At 44.2% G+C, this 24,058-nt stretch overlaps 1 protein-coding gene across 1 annotated transcript in view; it reads left to right on the top strand.

Moving 5' to 3' along the window:
- Positions 1-12,103: 12,103 nt before the first annotated feature.
- Positions 12,104-24,058, top strand: part of NKTR (natural killer cell triggering receptor) — a 46,046-nt gene continuing 34,091 nt past the window's right edge. Inside the window, exons 1-2 of the mRNA XM_075705631.1 lie at positions 12,104-12,161; positions 22,596-22,670. Of these exons, the coding sequence (XP_075561746.1) occupies positions 12,104-12,161; positions 22,596-22,670 (133 nt within the window). The remainder of the gene's footprint in view (positions 12,162-22,595; positions 22,671-24,058) is intronic.

The raw sequence follows: 24,058 nt of genomic DNA, 5'->3' as shown, positions 1-24,058 counted from the left end.
CAGTGTAGAGAGAGGGTGTGAGTGAGTTCATGCGATGGGTCAGTGACAGTTCAGTCAAGGCAAACATCAGAAGGTGTTTTCTGACAGCGAGTTCATCCTCCAGTTGTTCGAGATAAGTCAACAGCAGAGGTTGCCTTCAGTGAAGGAAAATGATTGATGTAGTGCTCTAGCAGAGGGGAAAATACGAAGAAAATGAAGGCAGAGACACAGTTTTGTTTCAAGGAGTGAATTGTTTTCACTGAGAATTAGGGGACACAGTTTGTTCCCATTTATAGTGCCAGGAGAATTTGACTCAGCTGCATCTTGTCAATGCCAGAAGGGCACACAGGAGAAAAGGTGGCCGTGTTTGCGAGATGTGATTAAATCCCCTCTAACAAAATTTCCCGATGATTTTCCTTGGCTCATATGTTTTAACCAGACCTGAGTGTATCCAATGCTTAGGTCAGAAATTATGTTCAAATCCTTTTTCTACTGTGTGGACCTTGATTTGGCCAGCTCTGCAGATGCTGGCCAGTAGCACTGAAGCTCAACTTTACAGAACGTGGAAGAAACATTTTCTAGTGCAGCCAAGATCTAAAAGCCCAGGAATATAGGTTTACAGCTGTTTCTAGATTAGCTTATAACAACTAGATTTATAGATTTTTTTTGTGGCTTTCCATTATAAATTGAACATTTATTAAACAATTATGAGTTACAGTTTTCTTGCTTGTAAAGGCTTTTTTTTTTTTTTCTCCTTTCTACTCCATGCTTGATGCAGTTAAATGTTTCTTCTCCTAGAATACACGTACGTGCTTTCAGGAAGGCAGTGCAACCACTGGCACAGGAAGATAGGGAAGCATTTTTAGGACATACAAGCAGGATGCTAAGGGTACAGGTGATCAGGAAATTAGGCTTTTGTAGTCTTAAAGCTTCTGAATCCACCCTCAGAATCTATGCAGCCAGTGTTTTTATTGATCTTGAGTTATGTTTAGAGACACTGTGTGATTATATCACTCCTGCATTTCCCCAGCCACATTAACACTTCCACATCTGACTATCTAGTTCGACACTTACTGGCAGCGATGGCTGCACGGCTGGATCTTCTCTCATTCTGTTCCTTAATTCACCGTTAATACTTCATTACTGTTGTGACAGTAAAAAGCTTAGTTATTCTTTATTACTCTCACAAAGGCCAGGCAGTTACCCCAGATAAATAAATACTTGACAGATTTGAGCACCAGGACTAAAACTAATAGAGTGTAGCACAGCTGATTTCCCAGCTGATCTATAATCCTCCGTCAGAACAGCAACATTTCTTTTTGTTTGACTGACAGACGCACGCAAGTCAATCAGGATACCTTTGCCAAGCTGTAGGTACAGAATACCTCACCTAGATGACACCTCTGTGGTTTGCGTTCATCCTGCTTAACCTACCTGACAGACCTATAGGTGAAGTGCTGTGAAATTCCTGAGCCCCTAGCAGCTTGCTGCTGCCAAAAGTGGAGCTCCTGCTCTCTCCTCCTTCACTCCCAGCTCATTAGATCAGCAAAAAAATATCCGTTTGGAGGGGGTCTTATGTTTGTGGGTTTGTTTGGGGGTTTTTTTCTGGTTTTTTTTTTTGGTTGGGGCAGTTTTCTGCTGGTTTAGGTTGTTTATTCAGGGTCAGATAAATGCCATAGGTAGAGCAGGAGAAGGTTGGGACCATGAAAGGCAGCGAGTCAACAGATGGGCTCACTTGGTTGAGGGAACCTTACTATGAGATGAGCGTTCAGTGCATAAAGTTAGAAGGATGGCTACTTAAATGTATCGGAACAAAGGATATAGGGCAAAGGCTCTATACTCACGTAAAACCTAGGCCGAGCGATGGAAAGTTTAGTGCTGGGGGAGATCTCTGCCTGTACTTTCGCTGCAGCTGGAGCCATGGAGTGGGATGGGGTTGGCAGCCTCGCCCATGCTCCCATCCTGCAAACTTGGCATTGGGATCAACAGCCTTCTCCTCTTCTCTTTCTGTACCCCCCCTGCCAGCAAATCCACTCTGGTTATACCACGAGAAGTCTTGATTTATGTGCAGAAACTTGAAGGCTCCATTTTGGAGATCTCTGTGTGGTTTCACATGTGGCCAGCCCTAATTTCTCGCGCTGGGAGGGAAGCTTTGTTGCGCACTGTAAGGCGAGCAGGGCTGGAGGCCAGCTGCTCCCTGACTTGAAGCATTCTCCTGTTTCTCTGTCTTCACTGAAAAACTGCCCTTGCCCCTGTATTTTAAACTGATCGAAATGAAAGATGCCACAATTACCCTCTTTATATCACCGAGGTTCAATGTTAAAAGAGCAATTACAGTATATTTTAAATCCCAAGCAATGACCATTTGTTTATAGCAACAATTGCAATCCATGAAATGCATATGCCAGCACAATTGATGGTATATCTGCAATTATTAGCATGCCGCTAAACTAGAACAAACCTTTGGCGTTCTAGCCTGCATTTCAAGTGGGAGTGAGAGCAAATAGCAAGCCATTTGATTTATATTTTGGGAGCTAGAATTTAGAGCCTAAAGTAGATACCAAACCATTTTATTTATATGTTTATGTTCAGGTTTTACTTGAAGCTCCTGCCCTATCATAAGACAAACTCTTCCTATGCGGAGGCATAAACAAGATTCTCACTAGATCATGCTGGCAGTTTTATATATCTCTGTCCACCAAGATCTTTTAGTATCAAATTAAGTGAAGCCAAAGCTTCTGGACTCCCAGCACAAATATTTTGCGGTTGTTGCAGAAAAGAGAAATTGTCATTCCCAAACAGATCGATGTAGTATCCTGTCTCTGGCAGTGGTCAGTGTCGAATCTTTCAGAAGTCAATATAAATCCTCCCCTTCCAACCTCCTCTGGCTGTAAGCGCACACAGTGCACTTCGTTGTTCAATCCAGAAAAAGAATATCTTCCTGACCTTAGCTGAACATAATTGCACATAGCTTTATTTATATCAACATTAACATGTATCTTGATGGTTATTACTAAGGCTGTTACCAGGAGGCACTGCATATTTTATTAATATACTGCTCTCAACTCTCTGTGCCAATCGAGGACTTCTGGCAATCCTTCTTTCCCCAGCAAGTTCCTCCTATAGAAACCTCCCACTTCTTTGCAGGAACTCCCTGCGCGAATCCGTCCCTCTCCCTCATCCCAACGATTCTGCCAGTATCTGCAAGCCAGAATTTCTCTGCGTCCTCTTTTGTTACCAGATTCTCCCTTTTTCCCCCAGTTTCAGGGGCAGGTAACTGTTCCCTTTTGCCTACCCTGGTCTATTGGGAATTACCCGCCTCGCTGCAGCCATGGTTCTGCCAACCTCTCAGCTTTTTTCCTTATTGGCGCTGTTCTTGTTATCACCACCACTCTGCTTTGGAGCCTCAGCTGCAGATTCCAGAACAAAGTGCTGTATTTAGATTGGATATTACGAAAAATTTCTTCACGGACAGGGTAGTCAGGCATTGGAACAGGCTGCCCAGAGAGGTGGGGGAGTCCCCATCCCTGGAGGGGTTCAAAAAATGGGTAGATGTGGCACTTCGGGATATGGTTTAGTCTAGTCTGCCCTTGATTGGTTTAGGTGGGCTTGGTAGTGTAGGTTAATGGTTGGACTGGATGATCTTAAAGGTCTTTTCCAACCTAGACGATTCTATGATTCTATGATTCTATGATTCTATGAAAAAAGGGGCAGAGGTGGCACTTTGGGCCATGGTTTAGTGGGCATGGGGGTGTTGGGTTGATGGTTGGACTGATGATCTTAGAGATCCTTTCCAACCTTAATGATTCCTAGTTTTTACTTTCATTAAAAATAATCCAGCCCCCAAGCCAGGAAACATGATATTGCTACTCTCCCCTTAATTGGTTTAGTGGTGGACTTGGTAGTGTTAGGTGAATGGTTGGACTGGATGATCTTAAAGGTCTTTTCTATGATTCTATGATTCTATGATCAACTAGTCTGACCTCCTAGATCGTGAAGACCACTACATTTCACCCAGTTACCTTTGCGTTGTGACTTGAACTCTATTTCTAAAGCACTGCCAGCTGTCTGGATTTAGATGCACCTGAGATGGCTTTGTGCGGAGTCAGCTTGGTTTCAATATGATTTACTGCTTGAGGAACGGCAGTGCATACAAATGGAGCTGCACTTGTTCCGGGGCCAATTTGGGTCTAGGAGCGATGCAGTTGCCTTGAAACGCTGCTGAGCCTGGGCTAGGAAACCCCTGCCAGAGCTCAGCCGGTTTTGCCTGGAACCAGCTCAAGCATCTCTGTGCCACATGTCACACTCCTGGAAAGAGTGACTTTGGGAGGGCAGTGACAAGGGGTCCCACCGGCGCTACGTGAAGTCATTTCTAGCTCAGCACAGCAAATTGTTTCTGATGAATCTCTGCTGGCAGCAGACTGGTCTGCAGAGCTACTTTGACCTCTCTGCTCCACGGTCCCCAACACGGGCACTGCCCTGCACCTCTGCTGGCCACGTACGTTGAGACCGCAGCTGAATCAACAAACCCTCCTGCGATCCCCAGTGCTGGTGAGCGTGGTGCAGAAACGTCCAAACTGTCTGAGCTCAAACTAACAAGCTCTGAAGTACCCAAGCAGACTCTGTTTCAGGCGTTTCAAGCATATTGTGCTGCGTGACAGAGCGTTCTCAGATGGTGCTTAGTGAGAACATTGAGCTGGGGTTTATACGTCTTTAATGCAAAGGCAGAAAGGTAAACTAAGCTTTAGAGAAAAAAAGAAAGAAAAAAAAAACCTAGGGGAAAGGAATCATTATGCCATATTCCCCTCAAAAAGCTATTAATTACATATTAGTTCGAATCAGAGCGATCCTGGGGATATTACATTTCATACCAAGCTTCCTACAGGGTCGGTTAGCTGCCTTCAGCAGTATGTAAGATTTTTCCCTTTTTTTCCCACTTGTTCAGTACCTTTTTTTGTTTCTAAGCCCTACCTCTGTCACTTCTGAATAGGGGTAGGCTTTTAGGCAAAATTGCCTTCCTTCTTTTACTGACATAAGACGAGTACAGGCTGTCAAAGTACCTACCAAAAGAACTTTGTTGTCATCCATTCCAAGAGCTCATAATTTAATGCACGACAAAAGACAACAGGCCCAGAGAAACAGAAGGGAGAATGCAAGAACACGGTAAGACAAAGAATCTAATTTTATTGTGAGGGTAAAAACTCACTTGTGTTGCTCTTATGTAGCGTGGCCCACTCATTGGTTTCCACGCAAGGCTCCACACACAAAACCAGACATCATCTCATTAACCACTGCACCTTCCTGTGGCACCGACTTTCATAGAATCATAGAATCATCGAATTGTTTAGGTTGGAAAAGACCTTTAAGATCATCCAGTCCAACCATTAACCTAACATTACCAAGTCCACTCTAAACCAATCAAGGGTAGACTAGACTAAACCATGTCCTGAAGTGCCACATCTACCCATTTCACTGGCTAATTTTATGAAGTATAAAAAAAATCTCTTTTTTCTGACCTAATTTAAGTATTATTGAATGGGTAAATCAAGTCTGATATGAAGTAGGCAGCCACCCTTTGGATAAAGAATAGTTTTGATTACCAGCAAGACTTCATTTTCTTTCAGTAGCCCTGAGTTAAAACCCCCTGAAGTAAACGTAAAAAAGAAATTAATTGCATTGGGGTTTGGATCAGGCTAAATGTGGTCTTGAGACCTACACAATACACCAACCCACGCGTCAGACATCTGGCATCTACCGGTTAAGGAAATATAAAATCATCAACCTCTTTCTCTGCAAGCAGTGAAAGGAGAGCGAAATGGAGATATCGTTGTAAAAATATTTAGGGAGAACTCAGATACTGATGAAGGGGAGCAAATAAGCAGCTGGGTAGATGGGAGGATTGTGGAGGTAGGAATCAGTGTGGAGCAGCTGGGAGAATTATCCAGAAAACTACATTAAATGATGTTCCAGCTTCTGAACTCACTCGTATTCAGGTTTCTTGACAGCATTTGCTTTCGAATGGTTTCTGGATGAGATGTTGGCACTGTGGAGATTTATGCCCTGTCAGCCAGAGGGACTGAGGCTGTTTGCTTAGCCAGGGAGAGCACAGGCAGCTGGAGGAGGAGACCTCAAGTCTCCCAAATCTGCCCTGCCCCTCAGCAACTGCCTGACGTTATTTCTAGTCTCAGCAAACTGCTGGGAATAATTGGCAAACATCGTGTTCATTTAAAGTCCTATATGCCAGTTCACATGAAATAGGGGTGTCAGGGCCTAAAGAAGCTATACGTGCAGGAATATACCCTGCCCCATTAAGCAATTTACCACATAACGGATTAATGGTTTGCTTGTATTTCTATCACGCTGGGGCGGTCATTAACAAATTCCGTTTACTGCCTGGATAGCAGATGGCTCCACCTGCTCGGGCCAGGGTGGAAACACCCCTAAAGCTTTAGGGCAGGATGGGGGAAAGCTCAGCAGTCCTTTAGGAAGTGTGTTAACAGTTCAGGCATTAACTGGGTTATGGTCCACAGGAAATCCCTGGGGAAAGGGAAGCGTGAATGAAGAGAACCGCAGGGAGTGTTCGGATGCGTGAGGTTACAAACATCCCTACAGCCCGTCCCAGGATGTGTGCGTCCCCACATCAATGCTTCTTTTCAGCAGAAGCAAGGCCTATGACCAAAGTTTTGCTTGAGACATGAATCCCAGCTATGGGACAGCTGTGTAGTGCCCTAAGGGTTTGTGAGGGAGCAAAGGAGAGGGAAATCTAGTGGTGATAACCTACCTGCCCAAGCCCCCAGATCTCCTGCTGCGCTTGGAACGTCCTCCTCTCTATGTCCTCTAGTTCCCAGTTTACTCAGTCCTGTCAAAACAGGTACTGTGAACTTCTTCCAAGGCTCTATAAAAGCCCAGAGTTTTAATATTTTTGGTAACGTGGACAGGAGCTTCTTGCTAGCCATGTGCAAGACTTCAACATCTTGGCATTCAACATGTGGAAAAATGTCAGATGTTACTCCCATGGTATGGATTTTGATCAGCAGCCTGGAGCTGACAGATTTTACTGTTTATTACTTATCCCCAAGCTATTTACTTCCCTTTAACACGCTAAACTCCGCACTCAAATGCTAAGATGGGTATTTTTTAATTAAGCACCTTTGCACTGTTTAAGTTTGCTTAAGAGAGAACTGCCTGTCGGCTGTTCGCTTGTAACTTCTTGTTTGCTCAGCAGTGAGGCTTTTCATAATTAAAGCCCTTTTTGGGTTATTCTGGTCTGCGATATTTATTCTTCAGAAAGAATACCGAAGAAGTGGTTTTACATGACCGAATGACTGAAGGAAACACTTCAGGTGCTCGTCTGTCCTTCAGTAACACAAGTTTTTAAATTTAACTGTAGAATTTTCTGGCTCTTTTATCCACCGTCTCTCAATGTTCAAAACTTTGATGACCGCCGTGAACAGCCCTGAGTCACTGCTTCTGCTGGTGTCAACACTTCGCATCCGTTCGCACCAGATGAGAATCTGCGCAGAGCGGCTACAGAGCGAGTTCTGGAATAAGCAGGCGTGAATTTGTCTCACGGAAGTATTTTGAGCACCGCCCCCCCCCCCCCCCCCCCAAAACACCCCAGATAATGAAAAGCTATGTTGAAAATTCGTCCTCCGCCTTATCATAGAATCACAGAATCACAGAATGGTTTGGGCTGGAAGGGCCCTTCAGAGCCCACCCAGCCCAGCCCCTGCAGTGCCAGGGACAGCTTTAACCAGCCCAGGGTGCTCACAGCCCCGTCCAGCCTGGCCTGGGATGGTGCCAGGGATGGGGCCTCCACCGCCTCTCTGGGCAACCTGGGCCAGCGCCTCACCACCCTCACTGTAAAACATTTCTTCCTTACATCCAGTCTAAATCTACCCTCCTTTAGTTTAAATCCATCACTCCTTGTCCTGTCACAGCAGGCCTTGCTAACAAGCTTGCCCCCCCCCTTCCTGCAGCCCCTCTCAGCCCTGCCAGGCCGCACTCAGGCCTCCCCGCAGCCCCCTCCTCTCCAGGCTGAGCACCCCCAGCTCCCCCAGCCCGGCCCCGCAGCAGAGGGGCTCCGGCCCTCGGATCATTTCTGTGGCCTCCCCCGGCCCCGCTCCAGCAGCTCTGTGTCCTTGTGCTGAGGGCCCAGAGCTGGGCGCAGGGCTGCAGGGGGGGTCTGCCCAGAGCGGAGCAGAGGGGCAGAATCCCCTCCCTCGCCCCGCTGGCCACGCTGCTGGGGATGCAGCCCAGGATGGGGTTGGCTTTCTGGGCTGCCAGCGCACATTGCCGGCTCATGTCCAGCTTTTCATCCCCCAGCACCCTGAGTCCTTCTCGGCAGGGCTGCTCTCCATCCCTTCATCCCCCAGCCTGTGCTGATACCGGGGGTTGCCCCGTCCCAGGTGCAGCACCTTGCCCTTGGCCTTGTTGAACCTCATGAGGGTCACACAGCCCCACCTCTCCACCTTGCCCAGGTCCCTCTGGATGCCATCTCGTCCTTCTGGCGTGTCAACCACACCACTCAGCTTGGTGTCGTCTGCGAACTTGCTGAGGGTGCACTCGATCCCACTACGTCATTGATGCAGATGTTAAACCGCCCTGGTCCCAGCACGGACCTAACTAATGTGCGTGCAAATCACAAATTAGGTAAGAAAACATTCAGCACACGAGCAGCAGACCAGAGGTTTGTCAGAGGCTAGGCCCTGTATAGTATTGCAGTTGAGAAATAAAATGTAACTGCAACGGCAACATCTAAAAAAGCATGAGAAAGAACTGGCCACCAATGTGTTGCTGACAAAAAAAAGCTTGTTTTTGATTTCAGACTCGGGTTCTATGTATGGAATTTGCGAAGAGATAAGGAAAAGCCTCTATAAAGACCCAAACAAAAGCTGGTTAGTTGGAGCTTTCATGGCCGCATGTAGACTAACAATTATTAGGGCAACCAAAGACACTTTGGAAAATACAGACTGTGTCCTAATTTAAGCCGTTTTACCCTGATGTGCGCATAGGTTGCATAACTGTTCAGCACTGGCTTTTGCACCCTCCTACTTTTCAAACTCCTGTAGCCAAACACGCTCTTATCTCAGAAAAGAATGCAACTTTTAGCCAAGATTTGTCAACAGGAATTCTTGGGTGTAAAATGTACCGCTAAGAAACCTCTGAAGTTGATTTTAGGTCAAATAAAGTTGGGTCCGCTGATCTTGGGGCATGCAAAAGTTGTCTATAGGTTTGGAACACAGCCGGGAAAATTTGAGCCTATAAAAGGGGGCGTTTCACAAATTTACGGCTTATCAAAAACTCGTATGCTACAGAAGCAATTATTCATAACTATACTGCTTTGCCACGCAGACCTTAATCCCCCTCCAACAGCCTACGTCCACAGTCCCTGAAATCAATGGGGACTTTGTCACTGGTTTCAATGGGCACAGGATGTTACCAGAACAGCATCTGCAGCAGCTCCCAGATAGGAATGCTAGGAAAAATCTTCATTTGTAACTAAATGTTTCACGTTTCAAAAGACTGGCCCCAGATGTGCTTTGGAAACCTTTTTTTTTTTGTGTGTATGTTTTTCTTCCACCAAGCTGCATATTTATCAGTTCTAGTCCTAGAGATGATCTTAAAAGCTTATCTCCCAGGGGATCAGAACTTCTTTCTAATTTGCTTCTTTATTAAAATAATCAGGGCTTGAAATTAACTTTTTATTATTGCTCACAATCTTTGCTACTTGCTCTTCGTGCACATTTCCATGTCTTTTTTGAGTTTTTGGTTATTTCTTTGCTCATCTGCCTTTAGCAAGTTCATGTTCTGAAAACAGAAGAGACTGCGGCTAAAAGGGAATTAGTAGTTTATTTCAGCTCAGGAGGAAAAAAAAAAAAAACATAAACCCCCAAATATATGACATTTATTGTTTGGGAGGATTAAGGAAATCAAGGAGATGTGTTTTCAAATTTTAATTGTGGAAATTTTTACTGTAACTCACTTAATTTCTCATAGCTTTATTTCTCGGTTTACCATTTTAGAGTGAGGCAAATAATATCCTTCTACTTTATAAGAGCATTTCACAGCTAAATAATTCAGGACAAGGCTGTGCTACATTTTTTTCATGTTGTGTGATAGCTTACCATGCAAATATCCCCAAAGGACCAGCAAACCTATGTGACAACTCCAAAGACAGGCTTCCTTAGGGACAATCATGTGTTGTTAGACATAATAAAGAATGACAGAAGCTGGCTGTTAAAACTTCATGAGATGCTCAAACACTATAGTGACAGCAGCCATTAAAGCTGTAGATAAATTACATCTAAAACAATCCTACTCTGCTGCTTTCCTAACTTCGAAAATATCCTTTGATTTCAGTCTTGCTGCTCTTTATTCTCAGCACTTTTTTTTTTTTTTTTTAAATCTAAGACATCTGAATTTCTCCTCAGACAAGGACATAACCGCAGATACTGCTGCCAGGCAAAATTACTGCAGTGAGTTCTGGTTTGTACAACTTACGGAAAGCATTCAGAAACGGTTTGCTTCTCGGGTGGTGAGGCCTGAATAAGAGCGTCCTCACCGCTTAGAAAGCGACAAAACTTCTTTCTGGAAGTAATAAAAGACATTTTTTTGCACCAAGCGGTGAGGCTGTGGTTTAACTGGGACTCCGTGCGGGCTGTAGGGATGGCACGGCGTATGCGGGGTGTATGCCATGCTAGAGGTGCTGCCTTCCTCCGCATTCCCAGAAAACCCGTCTCTAGGGAGGAGAACAAAGTCACCGTTACAGGAGCAATTACATAAATTAAATGAATATGAGGGGCTACAGGAAAAGCTGCTTTAAGCTGCTGGACACCCTCGGTGTGAAGTAACTTGGCCTGAGGATGTAGCAGGCCGAGGATTTATAGATTTAATACTCCTTCCTGTCCAGTTTGACACTTCGGTGGTTGCTGAAGTTACCATTTCCACACTCTGGGATGGTCCAAGAGCCCAAACTCGGGAAAAAAATACCCGAGGGCCTGCTGCAATAATTAAAATTTCTTCGGTTTGACTTTTCTTGGGGTCCAAAGCCACAGCTGGGTGAGTTTACGGGGGGCTGAGGCTTGGCAAGGGCCAGGATCTCCGCCGGATGGCCCCCGCCGCGGCCTTGCTTTCCTGCCAGAGAACCAGAGCCGTCTGAAAAGAAAATCAGAAAAAAATCAGAAAAATTTTCTGAGGGGGTTGTGGTTGGGGGGGGGGGGGGGGAGGTTGGGGTGTTTTGGGGTGGTTTTTTTTGGCGCTCGCCAACACATTTTCCTTCCCGAGGGAGACATCTCTGTAAACCGCTCAGGGTTCTCGAACTCAAGGGAGTGAAGCAGCGGGGGTGAAGGAGCGGGGGTGAAGGAGCGGGGGTGAAGGAGCGGGGGTGAAGCAGCGGGGGTGGGGCTCAGCCCCGGGCCCCGCACGGCTACGGCGGCGCGGGGGCTCAGGGCGGCCAGGCGGGACGCTGCGTCCTCGCCCAGGCGCCTTCCCGCTCGCCCTGCCCGTCCCAGGGGCGAGGGCACGGCGGGGGGCGGCCCCCGCAGCCGGCCCTGAGGCGAGCCGCCCGCCCTCCTCCAGCCGCCCGCCCTCCTCGTCCCCTCAGGGGCGGCGGGGAAAGCCCGGCGGCGGCGGCGGGGGGCGGGGAGCGGCGGGGGGGCGGGGCGGCGCCGCGCCGCGCCGTGCCGTGCCGGGGCGGGGCGGAGGGGCCGCGGAGTCCGGCGCTTAATGGCGCTGGGGGCCGGCGGGGGTAGGGGGAGCTGAGGGGGGCGCGGCGAGGGAACAAAGCGCCGGAGCTGCCAGGTAAGGCCGCGGCTGCCCTCCGGCCCGGGGAGCGGGCGGGAAGGGCAGGGCGGGCAGCGCTGACGGGGCTCCCCCCCCCGCCCCCTTCCCCCATCGCGGCTGTTTGTGAGAGGAATACATTCTCCTCGGGGTGAATTTCCCCCGCCGGCCTCCTCCCGGCGCCCCGCCGCCGGCCCCCCCGTGCCCGCCGGGGCTGGGTTCCCGGCAGCGGCGGGGCGATCGTGCCACTCGGCGGGGGCGGGCGGGGGGGAGCCGGCCGAGCGCGGCTGCTGCCCGGGCTCCTCTTTGTGTCCAGGTGGCGAGGACGGGGCTGCCCGCGGCCATGGGGGTGCAGGACCGGCCCCAGTGCTTCTTCGAGATCGAAATCAACCGGGAACCAGGTAGGGCTGGCGTCCCTGCCACCAGCATTCGTCTCCAGTGTTGGTTGGTTTGTTTGGGGCTTTTTTTTCCCCCCTTTTTTACCTCATTTTTCCCTTAATAATCGACTCAAGCCGTTGGCCGTGAGTTTGGCCGCTGAGGTGTGATTCCTGAGTGAGTTTTTAGTAACTTTTGATGTTTACTGCCGTGCTGGATGCTTCTTATCCTCCTTTCGAATTGATTTTTATTTGCAGACGTAGCTTCGGTAAGGCTAAGGCACGCTATTCTGAAGATAAAAAAGCATGGTGTATCACAAGTGCTCTCTCCAGTCAAGTCTCAGGCATTTACAGTTGTATAAACTGTGGAAAATTGGGACGAGTTGTGAGGAAACTGGAGAGGTAGTCCTAGAGGTATTTTTAATCACACAGTAATTAAAATTGGAAAGGAGGAGGAGATCATCTGATCCAAACCTTTCCTCCTCCTGCTCAAGTTGAGTCTTCTGAGTGTAAAGGAAGAATTGACTGGGTGGCCTGTTTAAAAAAAAAAATCATAATAATAATAAAAAAATAATCCATCTCTTAACTCACGTCTTCTCTATGGGAAGTGCAATCGCCTGTAAGTGGTAGACTGAGTTTTAATCCTGGAATAGCTACTTGATTCCCTCTTCTCTTTTCCCCACCCTGTAAAAATGGTCGTACAGATTCACTTACCCATCTTTTTGAACATGAATTAATCGATGCATATTAGTTGTCTCGCATATACTCAGTGCTTTACACTGCTTCTGTTTGTCTCTCAGAAAAATGAATAAATGTGATGGCTTCGTTATGCTTTCACTTTCATTTTCTGCTTCAGTGTTTCTCGGAAAGTCTTTGAAATAAAGAGTTTATAGCCCTGCATTTTCAAATTTCAGTTGCGTTCAAATGTAATTGTAACCCTTTGGGCTCGCTTTTTATTTTCACCAAAACTTGAAAAGAAAGATTCAATTCTACCTTCAGTGACCTGATCGGGCATATCTAGAAATCTGTTGCTTTTGTAACTCCTATTTGAGTTATTAACAGTGCCTTTTCTAAATACTTTTTTCAAAGAGCAAAATGTTAATACAAACGGAGCTTTAACATCTTCTGTTGCTTTAAATTCAGATTTACTATGGAATGACACTACTAAAAATGTTTTAGGTTGGGTAGGTTTCCAGTTTAGGAATGGTAGTTTGCTGCGGTTGATTTATAGCAAAGACAATTTATTCTTCATCTCGCTTGCTTTTAATCTTTGTTAGGGTATTCTTTTGTTTTGACTCTTCATCTGAAGAATCTCTCCCTGCGCTGTTTTCTTCTGCTTTCCAAGCGCACAGTCCTGCTCCCATTTCGTAACTCCTCTTGTTGCCTGCCTTGTCCCCTCCTCAGCCTTGTGCTGTGCATCACGGGCGAAAGTGGATTACCTTGTTTTCCCTCATATCTGCTGCGTTTGATGACTGATAGCGGTGTCAGAGAGGAATTGCAGCGTTGGTGTTCTTGGTGGTGCAGAGCTTTCGTTACCTGGAGTAGACACAGGGGCTTTGGCTCTGTTCAGGGCTGTCTGTATTTATTTTCTCTTTAAAGTAACAGGAATCTCACAGCTGTATATCAAATTCAGAGCCCCGCTGTTTTTATTGCACCTGACTAATGACTTGTATTTTTTCAGGAAAACGTGCCAATTTGTAAAATGTTGGTATTGGGACCTGTGTGCAATCTGGTTATGCTACTTTATGCTGGTGTCTGTTTATTAATTTGCTGTGCAACTATGTCTTGGGATTTAAGGTTATATTTAAAAAGCTTAAACATTGCTCTCTTAGCTGTAAGATGACCTTCAAAAGCTGAATCAAGTGTGAATGATAAAGCCGTGCTTCCAGATGACGTGAAGCACTAACTCTGAGATGTACTCTCCTGCTGATACTAGTGAGGTATTAATTTTAACTTTTAAACTGCCAGCAGATTTCCAAATTAACATTTTGCTTGTTTTGACTTCAATACAAGAAGCCAATCTGCTTGTTCGTTTTTATTAGACATAGGGAGAAAGAACTGGGGAAAAGAACAATCCTGCATTTTGTTGCTAGCCAAGAAGTAAGACATTGCCCTTGCCCTGTCTACACCGGAAAGCTGAACTAACATCTCTCCACAAAATGCAGAGAATAAGAGGACATACCTCTCGCAGTACTGCAGACATCTCTTTGCCTGCAGAATACAAAACCGTGTCACTTTTAATGGCATAGGTTGCTTGGAGTCCAAAAACGTTCCCCCACACAGCTGCCAACTCTTAGCTTCCTCTTACAGACCTTGCTTGCCCAGTGTTTGTCAAGATACCTGTAGCAATTAAAAACAAGAGAGCAGCGCACAGACTAGATGAGGAGTGGCAAAAGGTGGTGTGTGTGTGAGAGGGGAGGGGACTGCAGAGTTTGAATTAGTTTTAATCTTTAACTAGATCCCTTAGAAAATTCGAGAGTGAATACTGGAACTTTGGTTGTTCTTTTAGAAGCTTTATTACAGCTTTTGTGTCCGTATTCTAATTTTAGCTACAGAATCTTGGAATAAAACTTGGTGCCTGTTTGCGTGTGCCTCTTGCAGTGGGGCAGACTTTGTAGGCTTTGTGTCTGTTTTTTAAGCCTGAATTTAGGCTGCTTTTAATAACTTGCCTGTTAAGCAGTTTTTAATCACATCGTGGTTCGTAATTTTTAAAGAGCACATGGAGAATAAATGGGGAATGAGCATTTATTTTGATACTAGTGCAGGCAGCACCTCTCCCTTCTTTTGGGTCCCCCCTGCCAATGGATTTGGATGCATGCAGCATGCACATAGGAGTAAACTACTCACGGTATTCCAGAAAATTTGGGATGGCAGCAGATACCTATTTAAATAATTCTGTCTTTAATCTGTGATGCAAAATCTGTGCAAAGCTTCCATCTTTCAGGTACTGTGATAATCAGAAGAGATGTCTGACCAGGGCGTCACGTACACGGTCTGCTGCTGTAGCCATTCATGTGGCCATCCAAGATTTTTTTTTTTTCCACACATCTCCCTTCCCCACCCTCCCGACTGGCTTTATCCATCATAAAGTACATTATATTTACTCATTTTTCTTTGTTTCATTTTTATTCGCAGAAGAATTTTCCTCCTCATCTTTTTCTTTTTTAAAACTTTTTTTCCTCCTGACTTCTGTTATTGTTTGATCCCTTGCTCACTTTTTCAGTCCACTTCAGTTTCTTTCCTTCCTGGGGTATGTCCCTTCCCTTATCAGTCAGTCTGTTCTTTCATTACCACTCTCATTCTAGTCACTTTTGCCTAAAGTTTGCTGTATTTGGGGATTTCAGCAGCTATGAATTTATGGGAAATAAGCTCCACTGCAAAAGTCATTGCAGTACTGTTCCTGCATTAGTAGAACCACGGGTGCCTTATGGGGGTTTGATTACCCTTTCCTGTTCTCAACTGGCTTCCCATTAACTTTTAGCCCTTTGAAGACAAGAAGTTATAGATTGGCAGAAAACAGATCAGCACTTTGACTCTGTCCGTGAACCGATCGGCAAGCCCAGTGGAGCGAGGTACAAGGAGCCAAGAGGGCATGCTGTATGGGGAACCCCTATCAGAGGGTGTGTAAGGGAAGTAAGATATGGATAAGTTCAGGGGGAACCGGTTTAATAAAAACTGTGATCTGCTCATTATATAGAATTCTTGTTGTCAGTGTAGAATGAAATACGCTGGAGATTTACCTTCAGGTCTAGAACAAATTGGATTAGTAAATGGAAGACCAAACTGATCAGCCTCTCTGCTAGGAGAAGACAAAGTGTAGTCTCTCACTTGCCTTTCTCTGTGAAACTGAAGACAGTAAATTCTTGCTGTGTGCAGTAGTGAAATATGTTTAATGTGTTTGCTTTTGTGGAGACCACAGAAGATTGGAATGGAGGGAGCTTCAGGGAATATTTGTAGAGGACTGGGCTTAGTAGGGAGCTGGGGAAAAAGTTTCTGGAGGCTTTCCTTGCAAAGAGTGTACGGTGGGGTAAGGAAGCATTACCAAAGTGTTAATGCGTCAAGACTATAGATCCCTGCTCAGGGGAACTGGGACAGCCATTGTTTGAACTGATGTTTTAAATAAAATCTGTTCTTCTTCCACAGTAAGGTTTTATTTCTCTGAAAACTGTAGCCAACATTTCTACTTTAAAGGAGTCTTACTAAATTTATATGACTTAGTGTTCACAAATTTAGGGATAAATAAATTAATCAAATTAAAATACGGTCATTTTAGTGAACTGTTATTTAAACTTGTCTGCAAATCTATCTCAGCCTTCAGGCCTCTGGCAGACTTCCTGGTCTCGGTCTGTAAGCGATGTGCATGACTGTCTTAATGGTCGTAATCCCTGCTTTCTCCTTCAGCAGGATATTCCTGTAGATATACTGGGAAAAGTGCTGCAGTGGCTTCTTACTCAATTTGCTCTAAGAAATTGGGAAAAGGCAAACCCAGTATATTTAAATTTCATTTTGAATAACCAGGTTTATTTTGGGAGTGTCTATCTGAAAGTGACGCCTTTATGGCCTACATGTAACGTAATCTAGCATAGCAGTTTGTGTTACATGGAAAATAGATTCAAGCAGTATGTGCTTGGCTCCCAAGGTTGCTTCTAAAAAGTTAGGCAGCTAAATTGGAGGAAATCACTGGATAAACATTTGAAATCAGCAATCATTTTAATAAACTTTGCTAGCAGGAGCCCTTATTACAATATGGCATGGGTATTCCTACCCTGAATTTTTACCACTTAATTTGAATCAAGTACTAGTTCTGCCTTGGCTGAAAAATGGATCAGGGGTTCAAAAACAAAACAAAAGGAAAAAAGTTTTTGCCTTTCAATTTGAAAATAGAGTTCTGAAATTTAATTATTTCTGGTCATTATGCCTTCTGGTTCCTGTAATTGGTGTAGCTCGTTAGCTACAGATAGCACTTTATGTAATCAAACTTCAAAACATCTTAGACTTTATATATGCATCACTTTATGTAATTACCAGTAACTTAAATACTACTTTCATAGTTTCCTCTAATTTCTGTCAAAAAATATTTGCAAAATAAGTTAAAAGCCTGCTAACAAATAAGAATATTTTATCAAAGTATTGTTTTACAAATAATAAGTGAATGTTAAGTTGTGGTTGGATAAACTTCTGTGGTGTTGACTAGCACAAAAAGTTCAGTAATGTACTGTAAAATCTACACTGTGGTGCAGACGAATGTGTCTTCGGAGCTATGACCTGGTCTGTTGAGAACAATGCTAAGATTAAAATTATGGAAATGTCCTGCCTGCTGATGCATTAAAATAAAGATTTTTAGTAGTTTGTATAACTTCCTTGTGGTGCTGGAAGATTTGCATCTCGAGTTTGGTGAGGGTTTCATCATTAGAAATAGAATCCCAGCATTTTTTTGCATTGGTTGAGAAGGGAGGTGTCCCTGGAGGCTTGTTTCTTGGCTAAAGCTGACTGAGCAGTCTGGGTAGGTTTATGAGCAGACTTCACCTACTTGAATAACTCTTCTTAGGAATTTTTGCTTGTTTGTTTTAATTTACTATTCAAGTCTTATGGTTAGTCACAGAAAGCCTGTTCCCTAATCAAGTAACTTAACCTTTGTATCAGGGAAATGAAGCTGAAGAAAGTATTGGAAATTTGCTCTGTACGGCGAAGGTGGATCATTTCAGAGAAGAGGTATCTAAATCTGAGGAAACAAAAAAGCATTTGAGATGCTACTAATCTGTGTTATATCAGCATGTACCTCAGCTCCAAGTTTAAAATTAGATGTTTCTTTTTTTTGTTGAGTGAACAGGTAAGAGAAAGATTCGTAGGTTCTAAGCATACTTTTTATACAGATTTTTTTTTTATTAACAGCTGTGACTTCATACATAGTTGTCTGATCAAGGTGTGAAAATGTGTTTGATATTTCTCTGGCACATTTAATTGACTGACAGTGGAAAATATAACCTTCCAGTGATAACGGTATTCATGCAGTTTAGGTAAAATACAGATAGTAACCCACCAGATGGATACACAGTATGTGGTTTGTGTCTTACAAGCACACAGCAACATTTTATATAGCCGGATATAACCGGGTAAGCGGTACTTTAGCTTATATGGAGGAGAGATGTCCTTGTCTTTTAAACTGGATCTCTAGTCTTTTGAGGTTGGATATGTGCATTACAAAGAGTTTGTTGGAGTTGAAAGGCATGAGGAGCTAGCAGACATTATTATTGTTGACAAAGCACTAGTGAAAGATACTGTCCAAATCATGATACCTTAGTTATGAATGTCTTTTTCCATGTTCTGCGTTGACATCTTCAAGAACTTAAGATGACGTTCTTCCACCAGAAAACAGAAGTGGTGGAGTCTGCTGCTTAAGGTGCTAAATGCGGTGGGTCCTGTACGTGGGACAGGGACTTGAAACCAGAAGGCTTCTGCAGTTTACGCCTGAGGGCAAAAGTCCCTTCTGCAGCCCGTAGGCAGCAACACCTAGTAGTTATTTGGCAGCGGTCACCTTGGTAAATCAGCAGCTGGTCTGTATTTCTCTTCTTTTAGTAGAACGGAGATAGTGACAACCTTTTTCTCTGAAAGGCGTCACGTGTTATTTCCCATAGCGAATGCGAGAGGAAATCTATACGCGGCTTTCTAAAGCACTTAGTGTTCAGTTCAGGGATTTTGCAAGCAGAGGAATGGGACTTCTGCTCTCCTGAATTACTGTGCTTATAATGAAAATTTGTAACTCTTACAAAACTGTCTTCTCTATTGTGTTCCCTGTGTGAGTCTTCAATCCGCATAGCTCACAATGGTTTCTTCACTTCCAAATAGCTGGCTTTTCATAGTGGTAGTTACAGCTACCACTGTTTAATGTGGGCTCTTTGAATATTTGCTATTTCTTCATTCTTTGGAGCCTGTCCCTGCCCCTTTTCTTTACATGTTCCTACCGTAATGACGAATGCTCAGAGAACATTCTTACTGCACTTAATGAAATGCAGACACTTCTACAGCTGAAGGCATCTTGAATTTTTATCTAAGAGTACAAAATACCAGGTGGTCTCTGTGTTATTTTTTTTCTTCATTTCTTCCCTTTTTGTATCAACAATTCACCTTGCTGACAATTGTATATGTTTGTCCGAAGCCCTAAAATTGAATGCAATTTCTTAGGAGCCTCTCGGAATTTTTCTAGGTGATGAAGTATTGAATGAAATACATTTAAGCTTCAGTTTGGTTTTTTTTTTTCTTTGAGGGAAGGAAAAGAGAAGGAATTCCTGCAGTAGTTACTTTTTAGAATTACCTTTGAAATCTTACCAGTGTACACCACTAGAGGGTAGTGCTCATTGACAGATTATTACTGGTCTCCTTGTAATGTGAGCAGCGTGGCTTTTCTGGCTTATTTCACAACCTATAGAGATAACAACTTTTTATTTCCCAGTTGTGTATTTTTTTAGATATTTTATATATTTGGGATCTTTTGGGTTTTTTTTTTCCTTAGTAACATATGTCCCCATGTCTTGGAAAATAAAATAGAAAATGTGAAACAGTTCTAAAATAGTTTTTCATAGAATCATAGAATTTTTTAGGTCAGAAAAGACCTTAAGATCATCGAGTCCAACCATTAACCTAGCAGTGCCAAGTCCACGACTAACCATGTCCCTGAGTGCCATGTCTACACGTTTTAAATACCACCAGGGATGGGGACTCCACCACTTCCCTGGGCAGCCTGTTCAATGCTTCACCACCCTTTCCATGAAGAAATTTTTCATAGTATTCAATCTAAACCTCCCCTGGTGCAACTTGAGGCTGCTTTCTCTCGTCCCATCGCTTGTTCCTTGGGAGAAGAGACCAACACTCACCTCCCTGCCCCCTCCTGTCAGGAGCTGCAGAGCGATCAGGTCTCCCCTCAGCCTCCTCTTCTCCAGGCTGAACACCCCCAGCTCCCTCAGCCGCTCCCCACCAGCCCTGTGCTCCAGACCCTGCCCCAGCTCCGCTGCCCTTCTCTGGACACGCTCCAGCACCCCAATGTCCTCCTTGTGCTGAGGGGCCCAAAATGGACACAGCATTCCAAGTGCAGCCCCCCAGTGCCGAGCACAGGGGGACGATCCCTGCCCTGCTCCTGCTGCCCACACTATTCCTGACACAAGCCAGGGTGCTGTTGGCCTTCTTGGCCACCTGGGCACACTGCTGGCTCACATTCAGCCGGCTGTCTGCCAGCACCCGCAGGGCCTTTTCGGCCAGGCAGCCTTCCAGCCACTCTTCCCCAAGCCTGCAGCGTTGCATGGGGTTGTTGTGCCCGAAGTGCAGGACCCGGCACTTGGCCTTGTTGAACCTCATGCAGTTGGCCTCAGCCCGTCGGTCCAGCCTGTCCAGATCCCTCTGTAGAGCCATCCTACCCTCCAGCAGATCAACACTCCCACCTAACTGGGTGTCATCTGCAGACTTAGTGAGGGCGCACTCAATCCCCTCATCCAGATCATTGATAAATGAAGTGTTCAAAAACCGGGCAGATGTGGTACTTTGGGACGTGGTTTAGTGGGCATGCGGGTGTTGGGTTGATGATTGGACTGATGATCATAGAGATCCTTTCCAATGTTAATGATTCCTAGTTTTTACTTTCGTTAAAAATAATCCAGCCACCAAGCCAGGAAACGTAATTGCTGCTCTACATTTAATCAGTTTAGTGGTGGACTTGGCAGTGTTAGGTTAATGGTTGGACTGGATGATCTTAAAGGTCTTTTCCAACCTAAACAATTCTATGGTAAATATATTAAACAGAACTGGCCCCAATACTGAGTCCTGGGAAGCACTTGTGACCAGCTGCCTACTGGATTTAACTCCATTCACCACCGCTCTTTGGGCCTGGCCATCCAGCCAGTATTTTACTCAGCAAAGAGTACACCTGCCTAGGCCATGAACAGCCAGTTTCTCCAGGAGAATGCTGTGGGAAATGGTGTCAAAGGCTTTACTAAAGTCCAGGTAGACAACATCCACAGCCTTCTCCTCGTCCAGTGAGCAGGTCACCTTGTCATAGAAGGAGATCAGGTTGGTCAAGCAGGACCTGCCTTTCATAAACCCATGCTGACTGGGCCTGATCCCCTGGTTATCCTGTACACACTGCGTGATGGCACTCGGGATGATCTGCTCCATGAGCTTCCTGGCACTGAGGTCAGGCTGACAGGCCTGTAGTTCCCTGGATCTTTCTTCTGGCCCTTCCTGTAGATGGGCATCACATGTGCTAACCTCCAGTCAACTGGGATCTCCCTGATTAGCCAGGACAGCTGATAAATGATGGAAAGTGGCTCAGTGAGCACTTCCACCCGCTCCCTCAGTACCCTTGGGTGGATCCCACCCGGCCCCATGGACTTGTGTGTGTCGAAGTGGTGTAGCAGGTCGCTAACCATTTCCCCTTGGATTATGGGGGCTTCATTCTGCTCCCCGTCCCTGCCTTCCAGCTCAGGGGGCTGTGTACCCCGAGAACAACTAGTCTTGCTATTAAAGACCGAGGCAAAGAAGGCATTAAGTACCTCAGCCTTTTCCTCATCCTTTGTCACAATGTTCCCCCCTGCATCCAATAAACGATGGAGATTCTCCTTAGCCCTCCTTCTGTTGCTAAAGTATTTTTTTAATGCATTTTTTCTTTATATTAAACCACTCTTCAGCAGTATTTTATTTCAAGGTACATAGCATAACTACCACCAATAGCATAGGGGTAGCTGTACTGAGAGTGAGAATTACTCTGTTCACTTTCATAGAGAGAAAGTAGCATTTGGTTCGTAGTATCCGGGCAAGAGGAGCGTAGTCCTGAAATTGCTGGTATTGTTCTGCCCACCTTTCATCTTTCCTGTTTGGTTCCTTTTGGGTTTTTTTTGCTTTGGGTTTGTTTTTTTGGGTTTTTTTAATTAAAGGATTTTAGGCCAAGAATGCCAATGTGTCTATAATCCTTAACATAGTATGGAACTAAGTCAGTTGGACTTTTTAGGTAATGATCACAGGGAAAACTGGAAATGCAGTTATTAATGTATGTGTGTAAACACAGTGCTTGAGGTGGGGGTGGGGGGAATTACTCTGGCTCTCTGAGGACCTTTACTTAAGGCAAATCTTTCTCTTTTTCAAAACAGAAATGAATTGACAGGATAAACTACTTCAGTAAATCAGTCTGGCTTTCTAAGTTAAATCAAAATGTAATCATTAGGATTTTTAATAAATTAGATGTAATGATATTACTTGATCTTCACTTTTTTTTTTACAACTATGGTATTGTTCTTTCCTGCCACTTGTTTTAATACATGCATATTTGAGATGTTTTCTTATTCTGCTTGATAAATAACTTCTCAGAAAATTATATTTTCAAAACATGCTGATTTATTTATATGCAGATTTTCTTACATTTTTATAAAGAGCTATAAAACTCTTAATAATTTTTCTTTTTTTTTTTAAATCTTCTAGTTGGTCGAATTATGTTTCAGCTCTTCTCAGACATATGTCCGAAGACTTGCAAAAACTTCCTTTGCTTGTGCTCGGGTAAGTAGCATGCCTATATTTAAGATTTTTAATGTTTCTTAGAATTATTATTAGTTTACACAAGTGTAAACCACAGCATAATAATAGTGCTGATTGGTTTTTTTTTTTTTTTTCTGGTAAAAACCAAGCTGAGACTTGTTAGCGCTGAGGAGGATTTCAATAATGCATAGCAGGAAATATTGTGGTATTCTATAACTGTGACTGCGTTAGAGTAGTGGAGATAATACGTGATTACAGAATGCAAAACTGTGAATTTATAGAACAAAAGCTTTTTTTTTTTTTTTTTGTGGGGTGGGTTTTTTTTTTTGGTCCCTAGCGTGGCGCTTCTGTAGGTAGAAGTGATTGACAAGGCTGAGACTGTGGTGGAATTATTGGTCACTCAAGTTACACAAATGCGATAAAGGCAAGCAATTCTTTAGGATTTATCAGGACTTTAGGATTTATCAGGAGAGGCATTAAGTATTAATGTCACTGCACAGTATAATGGTGACATTTGACTTTGAAGACTACATAAAACTTTGAATATATTTTTTTTCTTATATAAAATGTTGATTATATATAATAAAATTTTGAGTGTATTTCAGGTTGATAGAAGTGCTACACAGGGATCAGAGGACAGGAGCATCTATTAAATCTGAGAAAACTTTCTCATTTTTAGCTAAATGAAGGACTAAAAGGGAGTATGATGGTCCCTTAGAAATCCTGGGGTTGTCTGGCGGGAGAGAGGAGGTCTGTGAAGTCAAAGGGACAGCTTTGACTGGCAAAAGAATGTCTGGGTATAATGTAGCACCCTCCAATCCATTTTTTTAAGCAGGACTTAACTTTTTAAAAATGGTTTCTAATGATTGGAAGAGTAAGGACAGTAAGGGTTTGGTGGGATTTTTTTGCTCTGCCCTGTTCCTCAGGGATTTTTCAGCTGTAAGTTAAAGATTAATCTTGATTAGGTTATTAGAGGAATTGGTGTGTGTTATTTGTGTGCATTCTGTGTCTCTTGGTGATCTCCTGGTCTTGTATACCTGAATGCTCAGCGGCTTACAGTATACCTTGAATTAGCTGCGCCAATGAAGCCTCTACCTTGTATATGAAATAACTCTTTCCCAAATCGTTAAAATGCTCCAGCAAGATTTTCCAGGCAGCATTTTAACATCTGTCTTTAGTGAACAGCTTTTAGCTAACTGGTTATGCAAAACAAATTTGTTGATGTCCTTATGCATTAACTTCTTAAAGTTCATCTTGTCAGAATTCAAATCCCAGAATGTGATGTGTTCTAGATAATCTCTGTGAAGATTTAGAAGAGCTTTATAATACTGTGAACTTGTGGAAGGTACAGTACATTTGAGGCCTTTTTTTGAGGTCTGTGTGGTGATGCCTACTCTTTTTATTCTACT

This window comes from Pelecanus crispus, chromosome 2, assembly GCF_030463565.1.
Source record: "Pelecanus crispus isolate bPelCri1 chromosome 2, bPelCri1.pri, whole genome shotgun sequence".
Classification (NCBI taxonomy): domain Eukaryota; kingdom Metazoa; phylum Chordata; class Aves; order Pelecaniformes; family Pelecanidae; genus Pelecanus; species Pelecanus crispus.
Note: the sequence above shows the minus strand (reverse complement) of the source record. Positions and strands in the feature narration are given on the sequence as shown.